Source organism: Haliaeetus leucocephalus, unplaced genomic scaffold (genome assembly GCF_000737465.1).
Source record: "Haliaeetus leucocephalus isolate CR32 unplaced genomic scaffold, Haliaeetus_leucocephalus-4.0 Scaffold751, whole genome shotgun sequence".
Taxonomy (NCBI): Eukaryota; Metazoa; Chordata; class Aves; order Accipitriformes; family Accipitridae; genus Haliaeetus; species Haliaeetus leucocephalus.
Window position 1 is genome coordinate 14,347,190 of NW_010973187.1, and position 21,482 is coordinate 14,368,671.

The following is a 21,482-nucleotide window of genomic DNA, read 5'->3' on the forward strand; positions in this document are numbered from 1 at the left end:
AAAAGAACAACAAAACCCCAACCCTGTCCCTTACCCAGAAACTTGGTAAGAACATGGTGTGTGTGTTGGTTTCAACACTTACCTGGATTTGGAAGACTTGGATACCATTTTTGCAAGAGAATCTAAAATCTGACCTTGGATAACTCATTTCTAGGAATAGGGTGTTGAAGTTCTTCTGAAAATAATGTTCAATGCCCATCTGAATCTTTCAATGCCTAAATGCTTTTGAACAACCTGGCCTTTTATCTCCCTGGGCCCTAGCTTCTCCTTGTAAAATGGAAAGAATAAAATGTCCTGAGCTCAAAGGGATACTGTGAAGAAACCATTAAAAAAAAAAAAAAAAAAAAAAGTGAGGTAAAAAGATACTGTAATAATAGTGACGTGAGTAACAGCAGAGCAATACTTGCAAGCACTGCTTCCATCTAACACGCTACAGTCTGGCACGCTTCCTCCAAAAGTTTGCTTATAAGAAACAGAAGAAATCAATACAAGACATTTGAGCTGGCTTAAGGGGTGCTTAAGCAGCATGGTAAGAAATTCTAGGTTAAATATTGCCTCAGAGTGCCCTGAACTTGAATCAACGGAGACCTATTTCCCCCAACCCCCCCCAACCCCATATTTTACTGCTTTTGGCCAAGCCAACTAATAGGGGGCTCCATCCTCTGCAGGTCGAAGAACTGACAAAGCCTCCACTCTGAGGCATGATTTCTTACAATATACACACACTATTTTCAGGGAGCTAATTTTCATCTGTTTGAAAACTTTTTTTCTTAGAAATGTGCTACTATTCCTCATCTTTAAAACTTGGGTCTAAATCCGTTGTCTGAACACATCATACTCCCCGCTCCGTTTGCCCAAGATGCAGTCAAACACTTTCAATTCTTTCTTGACTTCAACATTATAAACCCTTACATATCTTGTATTGATTTCTAGGCATTCACAGTTTCACTCTCACAGGGTCACAGCACATGTCAAATCTTTCCTACACTGTGTACACCTTCAAGCAGTGTTTCATCTAAGGAGCTCCACTTTCCCTGAACTTGTTAGCAGTGACACATTTATTCCCCAATTAAGCTTTTTTTATAATAATAATAGAAAAGAAATAGAAGAAATTCCTGGCAACTCTTCTATCTTTCTAGTTGGTTGAAGCACTTTTATGCAGATGAAGATGCAACTCCACAGAGCCTTTGAACTTTAAGCATCATCTTTACTTGGCTTTGAACTCTCAACAGGGCCCATGATCTTTCAAAGCAATATACTCTGCCTGTGGAAGCTTCAAACAAGGGGGAAAAAGGCATGGTTAGACAAAAACGCAAAAGATGGTTTTTTTAAAATGCTTGATGCTCCTGAAAATAAAAAAACCCAACTGAGTGGTATCTGAAGAAGTGTATTTGGCACTCAAGTGTTTCCCTAATTAATTGTTTAGATGAGTGCTAAAATAAATGCAGCAGCAGCAAAGATAAACAAACCACTTTAGTAATAAAGCCATATATTTGTGCAGACACAAAAATAAATGGCAGTGCTTAATGAGCACAAGAAATGAGAACGAAGAACACACTTTGTGTGTGGGATCCATGCTCAGAAAGCTCAAGCTCAAAGATATTTGAGAAAGATCTCACCACAGCTTCCCAGCCTGACTCACGTTTGCCCCTTGTACAGCATCTTGTTTTGCACAGACTGACAGTGTAAAAATAAAAAGTGCCCTGATGAAGAATTACAGCTCATGCTTCACCTTGCCTGGTCAGCCTCATAGGAGCAAGGAAATGACTTGTGGTAAGAGATTGTTATGCCAATTTATTATTATTATTCTTTATTTTTGTCTGATGATTAACTAATGTAAAATCAACAAAGGGAGATGCAGAATAGACGTGTAACACATGTACTTCCAAAGTGAGAGAGAAAAGCTAAGATGATTCATAATCTTTTCCTTGTGACTGGAAAATGAGCTAATGAAGTATAAATAGTGGGGGAAAGTGTTATCTTGCAAATCTAGGAAAGTAGTTTTAACAGAATTATAAAATTTTAGAGGCAGGAAAATTCAGCTAAGCTCCCCTCCCAGAGAGGACAGCTTTACACCTCCACACATAATTCTTCCAAAGTTTTATCTGGTCCTATCTGTAGATTTCCCAGAATCAGGCATCCCATAATTTCTCCAGAAAACTACTTTGCAATCTCACAAACATTAATTTTAAAGACACTTTTCATGGTAAACACTTTCAGCTTTGCTTAATTTCCCATTGCTATTTACTTCTTGAAAACCTTCCTAAATAAAGCTACTACTTTGCAATCTTTGTATAAATGATTCAATAACCAGAGCAAAACAGTGAAAACCCATGTATCATACAAATAAATATGTTATTCCCCCCAGAAGTCTTTATACAATTGATGGTTTCTTTCTTGCTATTATCCACTATGTATGACCCAGAAAACTGAATTAAAAAATCTATTAACCAATATTTAATATCTATTAAGGGATGGGAATATCGAGAGTGTGTTGGACGACCCATGGGACATGTCTCAAGTCCTCGAATTAATTCCAGTTCAGAGCAGTCCAAACAAGACAGTACCATGACATATAGGCCCTCTGGCTCTCCAAAGATCAAGATGTGGCATTTCATCAGATCAAGATTTAAAATAAATCTCCAGCAGCCTATTTCCAAGTTATGACAAGAGAAATACTTGGCTAGAGTGGTATAGGCTGTATGAAATGATTGGCAACTTATCAAGACAAGAAGAGAAAGAAGCTGGATGATTGGCAACTTAATCAGAGGGAGAAGGAAAAATAGAGAAAAGGAACAAAACGAGTGCCTAAACAGCTATGTGTTGGCTCCTGTGGCTGTCAAAGGTGGCCTTGAACAGGCAGTGGCAGGAGGGCTTACACTGAAGCTTGTCTGCAAAGTAGATGAAACTATTCAGTGTTCCTTGGCATCAATAGCATGCGGATCCTGAATGTATCTAATCACGTTTGGAGTAGCATGATTCTGTACGACGTTCTCTGCGGGTCACCATGGCAGCCACAGGAACGCGTCCAACAAAATATCACGGATGTGCAGCTTAACGGTGCTTCGCTACCAAAAACTCATAGAGCTTTAGAACAAAGTCCCCAGTCTTATCTGAAAGCTAAAAAAATACGAAATAAAAAAATCCAAGGGGTTCTTGTACATTATTTCATCTGCAGCCTTTGCTCCTTCTCTGACAAAAGGCTCTTTCTTTTAATCGGTGTTCATTTTGCATGGAGACCAACCTGAATAATCATAATATTTTGGTAGCAGTATCCTTTAGTTAATGTGACAACGTGCCCTCGTCTTTTATTCAACATGTTATTATCACTTAAAATTTTAAGCAAAAACTATGCAAACTTTTCCTGAAGGAGCACTGAGGAATGGTGGGTTAGAGCTTAGATTGTCAAATGAGCTTTGCAACCACAAGCTCCTACTGGGAACAAGCGTTGCTTGGTCTTTCCACAAAAAAAAAACCCCTACTCACAGATGACTTGTATGTAACCACAGAGTGCAGTGGGTCAACAGAGAAACTGCAAGATGATGTCTTAAAAATGGGAGATTTCTTTTGCCACTCACAATGGCAGACAGGGGAATAATATGGGACCCATATCTTGCACAATGTTTAGGTACCTGCTAAGCCTTATTAGGGCAAATCTAAAGATATTTCCAAGTCATTTGAAATCCTTTATCAGACTGCAGCATTACTCACTCTTGCATTTTGTATGCAAGAAAGATAAACCTTAATATATAGCAAAATTATTTCTGGAACTGCGTATTGCACATTTTCACTATAATGCATATCATAAGCTTTGACACAGAGATAACTAAGTGATTACTTGTCAACCTCCTCTCATTCCATCAGTCTTAAAAGATAGGATAAAAAAAGCTTTTCTTGTGCAACAACAGGCTACATATTAGTCCTGCAGAGTTATCAAAAACATGGAACTAAATATCAGACAAGCCCAATTTAAAATGATGAAACACTTCTGAATTCTAAAACAATTAGGCTGATTTACAACACACGGTCTAATACACTGTAGGTTTGAATCCTTTTTTTGCTTTTTAAAAGGGGACTTTTTTTTTCATGCTAGTCAGAAATTAGTACAATCAGGATTTTTTTCTTTTTTTCTGAATACTGTTCAAGAGCAACTCCTACACCTCCCAAAGACAATTGTGGAAGATTCATATTTTACCTGGGAAGATATACACAGAAGTGAGTTACTGACCTAGGAAAGGCAAACCATGACTGTAGCTGAAGAACAGCATCATCTCCTTTTTCTGTGGCTTTTCAGTGATGCTGTGCTGCAGATTTACTCAGTTTTCATTGCTAGGTCCCTCAATTCTGCTTGTAAATCCAGGATGCTGGGGTGCTATGAAGATTAATCAGGTGAGGCTTGCAGTTTTCTCCTGTAGTCTTCATGATGGTTGCTCCCAGAAAACACATGCATCTTGAATACTTCTGATCCCACTGGGCTTGAGAGTTAAACACTGACATTGGCAATGCAACTCTGCCTGATCATGGTACTATAAAGTCATTATCTGTGTTTCAATATCCATTTGATTATTACCTGTGCTTTAAGACAGAGGACTGGAGAAACTCTTTCATTTACCACAAGACAATGCTAGTGATGGCAGCAACGTTGCTCAAAACCTACTCTGAAGAATATTTTGGCTCCTTTATTGCAGAATACTGGAATTTACAAGATAAAACATAAAACAAATGGTACAGGGCATTTGCAACACTTTTTTAAGGCTTTCACTTTTGCAACACACATGAACAATGGCTTTTAAATGAAAGTTCTGTTTCTCTATACTTAAGGGTATTAATATTTTAGTATTACTGCATCTGTGAATGAAGACATTCAAAAAACCATTATGTTTTCAACTTAGGTTAATAATAAGGCTATTTTTCCACCCACTCTCTGGCACAGCTGTAATGTTCTTGGCCTCAAGTGGGAGGCAATGTGGAACAAGGATTAGCAAGATGGATGATATACAACATACGGTGCCAGTTCATATAAAATATTACTGGATTGGAAATGACTGTTTACTGTCTCAGTGATTACATGACCACTTTTTTTCCTTCCAGAGAACATACAGTATGTGGCGCTCCTCTATGCCAATAAAGCTTAGTGAATAGCACCTGGGTAATGACAAATTAATTTTTGAGCTAAGCCTGATGCGGGGGTCAGCCAAAATCTTAGGCAGAGTTTATCCCCAGTACTATTTTACATGACAGAAAATGCATCCCTCCCATTCATCTGTATTAGCACAGAACAGGGATTATACAACAGAAAATAAATAAAGTTGGGGGACCAAAATACTAAAAATATGTTAGGAGTGTGTGTGTTTGCAGTATAATAAAAAAACATTTAATCTTGGGGGGAAGGGGGGAAGTTGGAAACAGCATCCCATGGTCCACTTCCAAATAAAATTGGACAAAACATTTAGGAATGCACTAAACAGAACAAGCGTCGATTTGGCAGACAACAAGCTGGATGAACCAGCGGGTCTTTTTTCAGTTAAGTTAAATTTCCAAACGTGAGACCTTTGCATCCTGGAACATGAGATCTCTTGCCTGATCTAGAGACCCATGTCTCTTGACCAGGGCAATAGTGGCTCAGCCATGAGCAGCTATGGACGCTGAGCTCTGGCTCCCAGCATATTCAGGTACCATTGTACCTCAAACCCAGAAGACCACGTGGGTCCAAGTTTTATGTCCTGTCCAGGCATAAAATTTCTTTTATCATAAAGTCAAGACAAGTTGTTTAAATTCTGAGCGCTCAGCAGTTCCCATCACTTGGACTACTGACCACAGCCATTGCCAAAATATCAGCAATACTTCAGAGTTGAAAAATGTTTTCTTTAATAATTTCAGTGAGAGAGCACTTTCATGTGAAAGAGAAACAGAAGTGTTTTGAAATGGCAAAATCATTTCTCGTCCCTAAGCAAAGCTCCTCTGAAAGAGCTGTTTGCACAATCCAGACACCTCCATTTTCATGTAAATAGTTTATTGATCTAATAAAACATATAAACAGGCTTCTATCATTATTCTACCAGCTGCACATGATCTATATTCACTGAGCAATCTATTCCCACAAAAATATTTTCATTGAAATTAATCTTAATGTTCATGCCTCCCTCCCCCACAAGCTAACATCTAGGCACTTTGAAACGCACATTAGCTACTTCAGTAAATAAGATGAGCAATTCTTGGTTTTCTTAACCACACAGGGCATAAGTGGATGATCTCTTTACATGCCCTGGACGATGAAAAAGACATTAAGTATTAGAATTTTTCCTGTTTGAGCAGCCCAGTGAGAGGAAGCCAAGTTTGCAGGCTTGCTCTCGTCATTTCCAGAGCGTCAGAGTTTCCATGAGCAGTGACTCTCAGAGTCAGGTCATCAAAGCCTCAGCCCTGCACGCCCCAGCCTTTTTTTTCAGGGCGTTATTCCAATACTGTGAGCAACTACCCAAAGTTTGAAAGCCTGGTCCCTTGACAGGCTTGGTTTGGCAAGTGTAGGACAAATGCTGTTAGATGAGAAGAGAAAAAGAAGAAAAAAAAAGGGAGAAGTAGGCACATTCCCTTCTCCTACTCACTCTCCAATGGTCTTTGTGCTATTTTCTTTTAAATCTTATTTAAAATTTCAGCCCGTTACAGTAAGATCAGCAAGAACAGATCTTTGCTTCAATAAAGATGCACAAAGGCCTTTTTGTTGAGGACATGGGTCCAAAACTCTGGCGTCTGGGCTGTGCAGCTTTCAGTGCAGGCACGCTTTCAATCCTTCTTGTTCATCTATGCCATCAGTGTTTCAGGACAAAGATCATTTTACCAATCTGTTTGTACAGCATATTTTACAATCTGTTACGTGCATCTGCAATACAAACAGCAAACGATAATAAGAGCATGTGGATGAGACTGGAGCCCCAGATTTCGGGTCCCTTTGTTATCTGTGGCGCACGGACCCTGGTCCACAGCGGAGGCGGCTGCACTCTTGACTTGCTGCGTGCACACAATGTACTGTGGGCACTCTCTGTGACATCAAAATATTGTATATTCCCTATAAAAAACCACCAAATGTTGGTGGGGTTTTTTTCCCCTTCCTCCTATTTCAAGGGAGTCATTCAAAAGTTAAACCCATGACCATACCAAAGAGAATGAGACATCAAATTACCTTTTGTAATATCCTCCTTAAATACAACACAAAGCCATGAAACTTAGAGAGGAAGAGGGAACAGTTCATGCCAGATGCTACCTAACGAATGTTCAATCATAAATGCTCCATACAAATGTATGAAAAAAAAATTCCCTACTTTTAAACAGATTGTTCCCCCAAACCACATCTGGCTGCAACCGTAATAATGTTTCTCATCCTTACTAAATATTTGTCTTTTTATTTTTTTAAGATAGCAAGCACTTCTGACATTTGCTGCACAGAACATCGCACTCTCGCTCCTTGCAGCACAGATTGCTAGTCTGCTGCTTTACATGCTCTTTTGTGAACTGAGACCTTGAATATTTTCACGGGGGAAAAGCCGACCAATGATTTTTTAAGAGAGCTAAACAATTCCCTATAATGAACATCAGTTGACATGGGCAATTACTCTTTCTTTTTCCCCCAAAAACAAAAACACAAAAACAAAGAGGAGATTGTAACTCCTCTGAATGGCATGTGCCTTACTGATTGTACCAGAATGTCAACTGCATACATAAACATGGGTGGGTGAAGTTCAGGAGTGACATGTGGATCATTAAAATGTAAGATGCGTAGGTGAATAAAAACTTTTGCCATTTGATTCAGCCAACAATAAAGAAAGTTGCTGTAGAAAGTATTCCACTGTTTCCCAATTTCCATAAAAGAGCAGTTCAAAACCTTTTTATTTTTGTTTTTGTTGCTGAATGAATGGAGAATAAAAGATTTTTTTGCTAGATTTCATGTATTCGCTTTTTAAAGAATGCATATGAAAGGAAAATAGAATAATATCAAACATAAAGGAGACGCATACATCAGTGGTATTTTTGACATTCAAAAATATTCTGCAAAAACATCCAATACATCACATTTTCTCCTTAATGGCTAAAACATAAGAGCAGAGTAGGAAAACTGCGGATATCTTTATCATTGACTTGAAGCATGTCTCTGGCTATGTCACCGTGTTTCCATGTGTCTGAGTTTTCCATTTATATAACGTGAATATGTTAACGCAGTTTATTTGCATTTCTGCTTTTATGTAGGAAGTCACACAAAAAACCTACCTGGATCTCATTGTGGCATCTCCGTATAATGCAAGAGTGAGAATCCTGCATTAATAACAGCATTAAAAATAGCACCAGGATTATTCAATGAAACCCCTCTGCCATCACGACCGGCTCCGAAGCCCCGGCGCGGCTCACCCCGACACCCCTCCTGTTGTACACCCAGACTTGCGCTTGGGCTGCTTGTCTCCATCGCTGGTGCAGCCGTTACACACAACGGCTACACTCGAACTAGGAAGGACACTTTGGCCAAAATCCCACCTTCGTTAGACACTTGGAAAACCATCTGTAAGAGGAATCTCCATCAACAGCTTTCTTAAAGGGCTCCGTGATTATGCACTATGTACACACACTGATACCTGTGCCTAGCTTCAAGCCTATTCTTATTCAGTAAAGCAGCAAAGCACATGCCTTAACTTTTATCACTTGCTGAAGTCATCAGGACTGTGTGCTTAGTTGAACAGGGGTCTTTATGAGCCAAATATTATTCTTAGTAATAAGGAGACCTGGCAATACACTAGACGGAGCATTTGATAGTAAGTAACATTAATTCAATTAAATCCTCTTAGAGCATACACTCTCCAGCTAATGTAGTTTACAGTGAAATTTTCTCTGGCACTCATTTAAATATAATTGCTGCACTTATCTTGTCATGAGGAAATTTCTGAAGGTTACTTGTACTGTGCATGTGTAAACCTACAAGCTACGCTGACCTTTAGTTGTGAGATTTTTCTGAATTACTTAAACCGCAGCATCTAAATAATGATGATGATGATGATGATAATAATAATAATAATTTCCTACTTTCACACAGCACCTTTTAACTCAATATATACTCAAGCAAGAACTAGCAAGCAACAAAGCAGAGAAAGGCATTCCATGCTAACAGCTCAGGACTGGAAAGGGACGCTAACACTACTGGAAACGTAAAGACTGGGAGATGACACACTCAGAAAGCAGAATTTTGATAGACTGTTTTGCTCAATTCTTCTGAAAAACATGAAGGGATACTCTGTGGAGATCATTTCTTATTTACCTTTCACATACAGGCAGGCATTATTATTAGCTATGGGGCACTCTAGCATAACGCTGAGGTATCATCTTCTGTCTGAATCAGAAAAGAGGTTCACATGTATTGACCCAATTGACTGGTTTTGGTGACACTCCCAGGTGCTTTCCTGTAGGTAGCCCAGTGTTATACTGGAAAGCAGCCTAAATCATTTGCAAAACTGGAAGCTGGGAGGTGTCAGTCAAAAAAACCTCAACAAACAAACAAAAAAAAATCCAACCCCAAAGTAAAACTTCCATGTCCACAACTATCCATAAATCTAATATCTTGAGAATTAATGAAATATTGGAAGGAGAGGTCTAGAGACAGGAAGAGAAACGTGCTGAGCATGATGGAAACAAGCATTTTGGAAAGTCCCACCTATACACAGTGGACGTTTCAGATGTTTACCTTGTCTGGTAAACCTTCCCCTACAACTCTATCGTAGGCTCTTTTTCTCGTCTTCTCTTTCTCACAACAGCGAGAAGCACCCTCAAATTAAAGATCACCTCCATTTTTCCCTTTAAAAATAGGAAAGAAATAGTACATTTTGGGCTACTTGGGCAGTGTGCACCAAGCAGTGCGTAACCAAGCAATTCACACTTAAGTGCCGACGACCATGGGAGGTAAGAAATGCCACGTCTAAAGGGGAAAAAACAACTTCTCGGGCCACTCAACCTTTGCCCTGGACTCAGCATTGCAAAAGCAAACCCTGCTTCTTAGTTTTTCCTTCTCTGTACATGTGGACAGGTGGACATTTGTAAGGATGAGAAACATTTGACATAATTATGTCTATTTGGCCATCAAGGCTCTCCAAGGCTTTATTTTTTTTTCAGTATTAAATAAAAAGAGGGAAGCAAGGACCTTGCTCTCCCTATTTCCATCCTCCTGCTCAAACTCAGATGCCTGTCACATTAAGAAACATCAAGCGATTTCGTTCAGCTCTTACAGCACACAATAGCAGACGTTCAAGGGAGAATGTGGGACTGCGAAGCATTTTAAAACTCTTAAATAAAATGTGGGCTACAGGAGGCTCTCATTCAGAAGTAACATTTTCCCTTCCACAGAGAGTTCCCCCACACTCCAGTGAAGTGAATTAAAACTGACACTGAGAAAAATCTAATTGAGCCAGAGACAACACAACACTTTTCACTATAGAAACTGAAGCCCCGGCAGAATTACTCGGGTTAATATAGTCCATTTTAAATCTACAATGATTTTTATATCCCATGATCTGCAAATAATAAAGGAAACCTGTTGTTTAATACTCATTGTTTTAATTAGGGGGGGCACAGGAAGAGTGGGAGCTGGTGCCTATGGGTCTGCTCCACACTCGTTTTCTAACTGCAGTCCTCATCAGATCTGATTAATACGTGAATAAACTAATGCAGATCTCACCTGGGCAGTGTTAACATAACAAAATCTTTGTGTCAACCAGCTCAGGGGTTCAAGCACTGAGAATGAAGGGAGCAGATTTGATTTAGGCAACACAACAACGGCACAGGCAGAATGTTACTCTCTGCCTGCTCAAAGTGACTCAAAAATTTTGGGAAAAGTCTCCCCAGGCCTCTGTATCTCACTCCTTCCAGCTGGCAAAAACTGAGCGATGATATTTGTCTCCCTTTGCAACACACTTGGAGATCTACGGCTGAAGCAGCAGTGGTGCTCCTTACAGTGCCGCGCTCATCCTTGCAGCTAAAAAGTTTCATGCAGTACATTACACTAATCTACTCCCTATTGCGGTACAGCTCCCTAAAATTGCAATTGAAAGCATGACATCTTGAGCTACTAGGACAGTTTAATTATTGTTTGAAACATAAATTTTCCCAATTCAGTTAGGCAAATAAAAGAGATGGTGTATTAGAAAACACCTTCCATCTCTTTCCAGCTCGTCTTATTCTTCCAAAAGTATGCATGACTCAGATGTAGTAGTTATTTTAAATTAAAACCACAAGGTAGTAGACATTGAAGTTTTTTCCTCCACAAATAATAATGAATTTATGCACCGCAGAGTTTAATCTGCAGAGTGAAAGTCTAACATCCCACTTAAAACTGCATACTCATGGGCATAGATTAGACAGTAATTAGGTTCAGTGAAAAACTGAAAAAATCCACTGGAAACATTCAAATTTAATTTATTCACTGCCTTGTCTCAGAGTGTTTTTATAAGCAATTAGAAAGACACAGATTCCTGAAAATGCCTTCTTCCCTGAGATAGACGGACCAGGAGATTTATATGGCATACGCAGCCTTCCACCCACAGCTCACTGGCTTGAGTTAAGCTCAAACCAGGCTTAGAAGCCACTACCAGACTTTATCCTTAGGGAGTTATTTGCTATTCTTTTGAAATATGCTGATGGTTACAGTGCACTATGGAACTGACATCTAAAAAAAAGTATTACTACCACTGGCACGGCACACCCTTTCCTGGCAACTGTATCACCGAAGTCTGATACTGAGCAGGTTATGGGTCCTACAAGACCCAAAGCACGTCCAATGCTGTCCTCTTGCCACCCTGCTCCAGCAGAAAATACAGGGTGACAAGGTCTGGCACAGGGAAGATGGAAGTAATGAACTAGTAATTAATTTACACTGCAAATGCTACACATATATCCATTCTGTAACATATTTCAAAGTGATAAAGAATAACAGACATCCTTTCAAAGCCTTCCTAGGGTTTAAATTTCCTGTTAAGAACTAACAAAATTGATGGCGTATTTATGCTAAAACATTTTACATGGTCTTTAGCTTTTTATTGCGACCCATCATTGTAATATTTACGTGTCTCTCACATCATCTCAGCAGTGGCAGAGAAATTCTCACTGCCTTGGAGTCTCTTCTTCTGTCTTTCAATGAGCAAAACTTCTTGCATTGTGCGTTTTAATTTTAGGCTTTTATTTATTTGTGCATATGCATGCACACGCACTTGTGCATGATTTTAGTGGGGTGACAGGAGCAGAAGATGAAAGCAATAAAACACCGTTCTTGCAATGGAAATGAGAGACTTGGAAGCGGCAGTGCAGCTGAAATACATGCTTATAAGGCTACTCCCCAATTATACTTCATTTTTGACATTGCTCAGTTGTCAAATGTTTTCCTCCTTTGAGCTCCATGCCAAAGCACGTGAAGATTTCAGACTGGTTCTCAAATCCTTTGCAAAACCTCCTTCTATGTTATGAGCAAATGATTCAAACATTAGAACTGAATAGAATTAGAAACACTATATAATAAAAGAAGGGTTGTGGGGTTTTTTTTGAAACCATTGTTCTTTAACAAAAACACACATCATTTTTTATGTGGCAAGCAGATAAATATTGTATGTTTATTCATTTAATAGAAAATTGGAAGAGGAAAGAATTTCAGTGCTACAACAATGTCATAAAAAGATCGAAACTCATTGATGTGAGCTTTAATATGCAACTGAAGAAATTGAATACTATAAATCTCAAACTGACAGTATCTGGCACTATTACAGAGGTATATATCTTAAATGTAGGCACCAATCTTGAAAATACTTAAACATGCATGTGATTTTATGTCTGAGTATTATATCCATTGATTAATTCCTGTGTGCAAGTGCGTGCATGACTTGACTTAGATTTTTCCATGCATTACAATTTTTGCCTTTGAGATTATATATATTTGAGAGACCGAGGTTTGGCATATTATTCAGATTCAACAATGCAATTTGATTAGCTGTTTTTTTCAATTTTATTGAAAGTTCAGGCTGTTTTAACTGCCTGCCTATGTGGTTTTTTCTGATGTAATGATGGCATTATGAAAAACAGATTACCCATTTATATTTTAAGAACGTTTGGGATTTTTTGTACAGTTGTTCTAAAATATTCTGTAGGTAAATGCTGGATGGTGTGCTGAAGAAGTCAACATTATGGCAAAGAATTGCCTGCCTTTTTTAACTATTGTGCAAAATATTCTTTTCCAGCATTGTCTTGACAAAAACCCACTATTGTTTAAGCCCCCTAATTCTCAATCATTAGCCTTCAGTTGTTTTTAAATATAATTAGGAAAAAAAGACAGACATATCCCTTCCGTTTTGGCTATCTTGTTTCTCCTGAACTGTCAGGAAAACTGAACCCATATTTTCATCTGTATTTCTGGAGTTGTTGAATGTACGTGGAAAGTGCTCAGATTTTATTTCATGCCTGAACCGAAGCTCAAACATCCCTTTACCTAACTTGCCTCTTCCCCAAGTGTTTATCAGACACGAACATTAGAGATCAATTAAGAAAACCACAACTGGAATATGAAGTCCTACACTTCTAATGGCTGGTCTGCATTTGGGTTTTCTATCAATTTAACTAAACCAATTCATGCAGTTAAAGTTTATGCACTTTTTCAGCATGGATATAATTAGCAATGTGCTTATACAGTCTTAGCTTAATTTTGAAAATTCATATACACTTGTAAATCACAGTTAAGCTGCTACAAAACTGCAACCAATGAGCCCCAAAGCGATCTACTTTAATCCCTTAGAGATGTTTTATTTTTATTTATTTCTTACAGCAACACCTAGAGCCCTCATTTCTGGACCAAGCCCCCACTGTGATAAATACTGTAAAAACGTGGAGTGAAAAGATGCCTTAAAAAAAAAAAAAGAAAAAAAAAAGGCTTAATTCTGCTACAGCTCCAGTCATTCACATGCTGTATATAGGAACTTCAGAGACAAGGCTAAGGAAGGTTTTAAGTGCTATCTCCCTCTTTAAATACTACAACCAAAAAACACTCTCTACCCAATCCCCCCAACATCCTCTACTCTTCCTGTTTTGCAGTCACAAACCCCCACTCCTGATGCAGTATCTTCACAAATATCTTCCACTTCTGCACCGTCTTGGCTGGGTTGGGTTTGCTGTGATACTTTTCAGCGTTAAAGGGGGCTGACTTTCTTGCCATAGTCAATGATGGGAATATACAGTGAGACTGATTTATGTGGGCAACAGGTTTGCAGTCAAGTACGCGATGGGACGTTATCCTCATCTGCTCCCCCTCTTCAAAGCCATGCAAAAATATCAGGGGTCATCAGAAATCTCAGACCCTCTTCATGCTGGACATAGATAAGCCACTGTCAGCTGTGTCCACTGCAGCCTTGGCACCTCACCCTGCTTCTGCGGTGAAACTGTACTGGGACGTGGAGAGCAGTCATGTCACATACTGCTCCGGATGCATTATTTCAAAATACTAAATGGAAGCAAGCAAGAGAAAAGTTTCTTTTGGAACTCTTCCTACTGCTACTTCTGGAAGACCATTCTCTGCTCTGCAAGTGGAAGAAAAAAGTTTGACTTAAGAAGTTGGATTTTTTTTCTGTTGGCCTGCTGTTTCTCAATCTTAAGTCTATGCTGTGCAGTCCCTGGGTTTAATATTAATTGAAAGAGCTTATCTATTCCTGCCTTCAGTATGCTCTTCAACACACTGCAGAAACTTCAATTGTATCCCCTTATAACTTTTTCTTTCCAAACCAAGGTACAGTCCTGTATTCTTCCTCAGCTTTTCCCCTTTTAGCTGTCTTGTAAGTCAATGCTTGAAGCCCTTTACAAGTTAACCTTCTTAGACCTTTTACCATGGCTTAACCCTTCCTGACTTCATATAAAATCATGCTGCTCTTCTCTGGACCTCTGCCTTTTTCTATAGAATGGTACTAAATATTGGTAACTGTAGTTTAAACATGATCAAAAAAATCCTTCTTTTAGTGGTACAGTATTTCCTTGAAAGCTATGCTCAATGCTTCCATTTATACAGCTTCGCTTTTTCTGTGCCTTTTTGACCATACGGATACAAAACATCATGTCAGTCCTTTTATGATATATGCACTCTTCAAATCCTCTCCTGCTCTCGAATCTTTGAAAAATATACTCATTCAACATATTTGTTCACTCAAAACTCAGATTTACTCTTCTTGCTCACAGTTCTTTTTACCCAGCTGAATCTCTTTGTATTGGATTGTTTTCTCCAGGTTATCAGGTAGCTTCGCCCCCATCCAGTCCCTTCTGCATGATCCAAAAAGTTGGATAACAAGTTGGTGGTTCATTCTGTCAAAGCCATTTACATAGAGAGTGAAAAAGTATTGATCTCCAATAGCAGTCCCTGTTGCTCTCCAATCATCATCCCCTCTCCTCCCCTGGCCCGTAACCTTTCCCCATTCTAATCTGCCCTCGATCATCTAACCACCTCCTTTCTCCATTTGAAAATGGGCCCTTCTCTGCTTCACCAGCAACCGTATGTATTAGTCTCCTGTGTGTCACTGTGTGAAATGCCCCTGGGAAATCCAGCTTGATTATATACACAATTTCACACCTGTCCACTTTCAGAGAAACCCTCGAAAAACTCCAGCAGATTTGTCGAATAAGGATTACCTTTTATAAAAATCAGCTCACATCTATAACATATTTTATAATGCTACTTATAACCCATAAACAATTATAAAGTTCTTTAAGGTTTAAATTTAAACATCCTAAAGTCAGAAACTGAGTTAAAAACTCAAATTTATCATTTGCTCTCCCTCCCCACTGTACTTGTATCTAACAGCAACATCGGGCTTTTGCCAGTCTTTATTGTGTGAAACTTCATATAGCGCACAAAGCACCTGCTAAAAAAAGTATGCAAGGCACTTTTTCATTCAGTGCATGAAAGATTTCAAGTTTGCAATTGTAACAGAAGATCTCTCAGCCATGATCACTAAAATTTAGCCTAGAACACACATGCAAAATGGCTGTGGTCCCAAGCTCTGCATTTTTGACAGCATATGTGCTCATGATGCAACTCACCCGATCTGAAAGCTAAGCAATGTTCATGTGGGACTGTGAGAGCATGAAAAACACAAAATAAATCAAAATATGTAGAGAAACCCTGACTCCTGGAGCGCTGGCTGAAGGGAGCTTTTAAAGAGCATCTAAAATAGTTTTGCAAAACACAATGCATTGAAATTGCTTCCAGGAGCAGGAGTGTGCAATCGGCTGAGCAGTGATGCAAGGGCAGGCAAGGAACAGTTGGTTAACGTCTTTGCTGCTGATTAGGACAGTCAGGATGGGTTTGTGTGACAAGCGGAGTGCCACAGCTCTGCTCCTGTGCAGGACTGCCTGAGTTCCCTTTTCTCCTCTGCCACGCAGAAAATGGGGCACGGTGAGCAGGGACACGCTGGAGGGGAGGAACCAGCCCTCCTACCTGCACAGAAGTATTTCCGAAGGGCTAAACCGTAGCCAAAATGGTACCGAACCAAGCCAGCTAACTTCTGCCTCCTACGTGCCTTGCCCATCCAGTCTCTCCTGTATGCAGCAGATGAACGCCTCATTATCAGATTCCTCTGCTTGCTTCCCGGTAGACTTAAATTACCATGTTAAATAGGATAATAATAAACACTGGCCTTTAACTACAGCACATCCTTGTTCACTCAGCAGCTTCCCTCTAATCTGATAAAGGGTCTGTAAAAGGCTACAAGGAAACACGGAGTTAGTTGTTATACAGGTGCCTCTCCCCTGCTTTCTGCGACGCGATTCCTATGGCAGCGCAAGCAGGCTCAGGCTCACAAAGCTGGTTTAGGGGACCTTGATCCCTACAAGAATTAACAGGTATCAAAACCGGGGCAAGGTACCAAAAGGACATTGTGGATCTGGCCCAAGACTCTTCTGCTGCATTTCAAAAGGCAAAAGTAGCCCTGTGCCATCTGCTTGCTTCAGCACTCGGACTCCGAAACAAAAGCAGCCAAGGAAATCTTTCTGGCTTAGAAGAACAGTGGGGAAGAAGAGAGATCTTGGTGGCAGTGTATAGTGCCTTTGCATAGAGCTGGCTGTATCTGAGGTATTACAGAAGCTCTCTTTAACAACCACTCTGAAAAAAAGTCATCTATCCACCCAGAATAAATTATATAAAGGGAGAAAGCTGGAATGGGAACAGAGATGGCTGATCTGCCTAGACTTTGAATCCCCTTAGCCCGCAGAAGCTGAGAGTGCCATTTATTTCAGTGTTACAGGATTTCCTGCCCCCCCCCCCCCATTTTTTTTTGTATTTAGTTTACCTAATCCCCCGGATTTCTCTTGTTGCAGAAAGAGGAAAAAGCCTTACAAAACAACAGGGGATAAACACGAAGTCAAATTCCTTTGCTGAGCTCTTTCACATATCCAAAAAAAAGCGGAGAACTGCAAACTCTGGAAAGCACAAGGAGTTTCCTACCGACAGACGATATTCCAACCATCACCCATGGAAATGCAGCCATTCCTGCGGTTCCCAATTAATAAAGCCAAGTTTCAACATTTGCACTAGCAGCAATGTATCTGTGGAAGTGAGATATCTTTCCTCTAGTTTTCCAAAGTGAGTAAAACTTGGCTTTCTACCTGTCTTCCTCCTCTTCCTCCAGCTTCAGCTTTGCAGAGCTGGCAAGCAATACAAAAAAGGAGGAAAGACATGAACTAGGCCGTCTGTCGTTGGAGGGTATGAAAGACAGTCTTAATAACAGCAGGAGAGAGAGAAGCAGCCTATGGTTATTTTTGACAGAATCGGGAGAGACTCAGATTGCAGTTTCATGAACAGTTCATCAGAGAAAAATTCTGTCCAAATTGGAGAAGCCCCTTTGGCCAAGCTAACAGAAATACACAGCCCTTGTCTGGTAAGAGAGAAATCTTTCGAAAAATCAAAATGCCTTTCTTCAAAGAACAAAACCAAACTGCCACCCCACCCCACCCCCCACCCCCCGCATGGTGTAGTAACGCTAACTTGTAGTTTTGTTGTTGCAATTCATGGCTTGCAGAATATTCAGAGAAATTTCTGGGTGATACCAGCCTGTGAATGTTCTGCACGACACACAGCCACAGCCATGCAATAAAATGAAAAATGGACTTTTTCCAGTGTCACCCGACCACAGGATCCCCTTGATGCACTGTTCTGCAAAACTGGAGGTGATGCATTACCCCCATCTACCCAGCTCAAATAAAATAAAAATGGTTGTTTCGTGTGGGTGTTTACAAAGAAGGAGAGCACGGAATTCAACCACACCTCCCAGCAAAAAGTCAATACTCGGCTTCATTATCAAATGCCAATTAGATAGCACAGGTGAAGTATTTCTCATGCATCGTGATGACAACAAGACTATCAGACATTTTTCAGGGCAATTTTTTTTTCTTATTTGTTTCTAGCAGTCTTAACAATCTCTCACACAGAATCTTTTGTGCTACTGGATTAAGAAAATAAAGATCATTCCTAGTCAAGAGATATCCAAAAGAAACTCAAGAGGTTTCTATATCTAGCAAACTTGCTGGCAGACTCAGCCAGGAGGAAGGGTAGAGCCAGCATGGAGATACACTCCTCCAAAGCTCCCAAGGGAAAAGCTGACCACCAGAGGAGCTTGCTGCTGTGTCAGGGAAATATAAGTCCGAGAGTTATTCTGCCTTTCTTGAGGATTAATTTCATTTACTCATTAAAACATATAATGACATAAAAGCATCATCTCTGCATGGCTGAAAAGAGTCCAAGCAAGAAAAAAAAACCCAAACCCAACCACCTTTTCAAAAAGAATATTGAAGATGGGGACTACAAGCCTTCATAATTAGTCTACAATGATTTGCATGACCTGTGCTTAATCCTTATGCCTTCCAGCTGCCTGACAGACAGGTACAGTATAATGGCAAACACTACAGAAATGGGAATCAATGGCTTTCTTCTGTCTAACCACAATATCATTCTCACTTCATTTACTGCTTAGTGGGAAGGCATTTCTGTGGCCCGGGAATCAGCTCTTTCTAAATGGACGAGTCTCAAAGTTCAGCATTTTAGTGGTTTAAACTAAGTAGGAGTTTGCTCATCCATAGCAGCCTGGACTGCAGAAAATCCAGTTGCTTGACCTCTTAATGCTGTCTTCTATCCAGCATTACAAGAAAAAGACAGTTGGTGAGGGCTCTGTGCTAACATAGCAGGGGGCTACATGCTACAAGACATCAGTCCTGGGGAATGGAGGGAGCTGGAAGCAGAACTACACTGAAACGCTCCAACCAAAAATACCTTCTACTTCTGAAGGCAATCTAGTACGGGGACTTGATTAGCAGCAAGGTATGGTGAGACGAATCCCCTCCCTGACATTGGTGTGACAGCAATGCACCAAGTCTTTTAACCAGAAGTGATACATGCGAGCAACCCAAAATGAACTAATACCACCCAAAGCACAAGACTGCTTAACTTGGGGCAGCAAAGAAGAGGCCGATGAGGGGATCCTCTGCCCCGTACCACCGCAAGGAGGAAAGGCTGAGCCTTGGCAGCGCTTTGCACAAAAGCACAGGAGCACCCAAAGCTGTGCAGTGTGCCTCACGCAATAGCAGTCACCTCTCACGGAACTGGAAATCTCAGGCAAGTGCTGATTTGCACTGCTAGTTAGCTGCTAGCCGACAAAATTGTTTTATGATATTCTCCATAGCATGTGTGCTGTAAAAGTTTTTAGCAGAGTGGCAGGAGTGCAGTAAGAATGAATAACTATCTAGGAACCTTACAGCCAGGCACACAAGCATATCTAGTTATGCCTCTGAGCTGCACTAATTATTTGTAATGCTAGCAAAACTTTCATGTACCAAACCTGAAGTATAAATGAAAGTATACAACTATTTAGGGAGAAAAATGCATTCTGTAAAACAAAATATTAATTTTCAGTCTATGTGTAAGCATATGTTATACTTACATAGGTATAATAGACAGAATTCTTATGTGCCTAAATATGCATAGATATACAGTGAAAGAAAGCAATATAGTTAAGGACAAATACTTTACATGTGTACAGAAAAAATGCAGGAAGAAAAACCAACCCTTTCTTTTAGAAAAATACCAGTGCCAAAAATCAATCCTTTTACATGACTGCAGAAAAGAAATCGGGTTTTGGAAAAAGGGCAGGGCGACTCTATATAGTAATTTTTATTGCCTCTGGAGCAATGACGTAGCAAGAGCCCACTGCTATCATTTCTCCCCTTTTGTATCCTTAAAATTATTCCCACCTGGGGTGCAAGGAGAGGAAATGAAAGGAAGTAGAAAATTATATTTGTCATGAGCTAATCCTGGGAAAGCGACTGCTCTGGTTTCCATGTTTCTTGGCAATGATAATTTCAACAAGGACAGCAATCTTTTGTTATTTTTTGCACAGTTGGAATGCACGCTTCCAGATAACAGACACTTAAACTGCAATTTAAGAAGAGGAGGAAGACAGTAATCGATAGGTATTCAGGAGTCCTCTCCGTTTAGGACTGCTGCATGGCTCAACACAGTATGCTTCAAAACAGACAGCCCAGATGCAAACCTCTTTGGAAATCCTGAAGGCAAGCAAGATCATCAGAAAAAAAAAAAACAAATTGAAAGCAAAGAGAGCACAACTACTGTACCTTTACTTTGGGGAGGGTTCTGACTTCTGTCTCGGAGAACATTAATCTGGTAGACAGCTCCGTAAGGCTCAAAAAGTTCTTTTAACTCTTTTTCCGACCATGAACGGGGAATCTGTCCAACAAACATCTTAATGGCATCTGGGTCTGGTTGGTCTGAATGATCCAAAGCTCCATTCATCTTGTTAGCTGTGCCGTTACTAGAAAGTGGAAAAGGAGATTAAAAAGAGAAGGCAAGTTAGGAGAGTACGCAGTTTTCATGTGCACTAGATGCAGAAGATGATGTCAATTGGCACAAAGCAGGAAGAAAAAAAAAATCAGTATTTAATTAATAGCATAAGTATTATGAACAAAAAGCAATGTGATTACATTTTTCATTGAGTCTGGTTTTCTCTGCAGGCTGCTGCCTAATGTCATTATATAAGAAGCGAGCGGCACAACACAAACTGGGACTTTTGCATTTTAAAGCAGAGGATAGTTGCAAATAAGTGCAGATTTCTCTCCATGGCTGTTGTAAACAGAACTGCAGTGAATTCTCACTAAACTAGCTACTCGCAGAAATAAAGCAGTGCGTGTGTGTGTTTTGTAATAAAGTCACATGAAAGGAATATGAAACACTTGGCAATCTGTCAGATGACTAATGCAAGATGCCAGCGATGAATTTGCAGATTGTGTGAAGCATCCATGTGTGCATCAAATTAGTATGATATTGCCTAGAATGGAAAACACTCCAGCTATGTGGCTGGTTGCTGCCGATTAGTTGCCTACGCTCTTTAGAAAGGAAAAGCAGTCTGGAGAGCTCCAGTTTAAAGCACATT

The 21,482-nt window shown here is 39.9% G+C and overlaps 1 protein-coding gene across 1 annotated transcript in view; it reads right to left on the bottom strand.

Annotated features, from left to right (window-relative positions):
* Window positions 1-21,482, bottom strand: part of CELF2 (CUGBP, Elav-like family member 2) — a 245,846-nt gene that overhangs the window by 112,752 nt on the left and 111,612 nt on the right. The window contains exon 2 of the mRNA XM_010580996.1: window positions 20,668-20,864. Within this exon, the coding sequence (XP_010579298.1) occupies window positions 20,668-20,864 (197 nt within the window). The remainder of the gene's footprint in view (window positions 1-20,667; window positions 20,865-21,482) is intronic.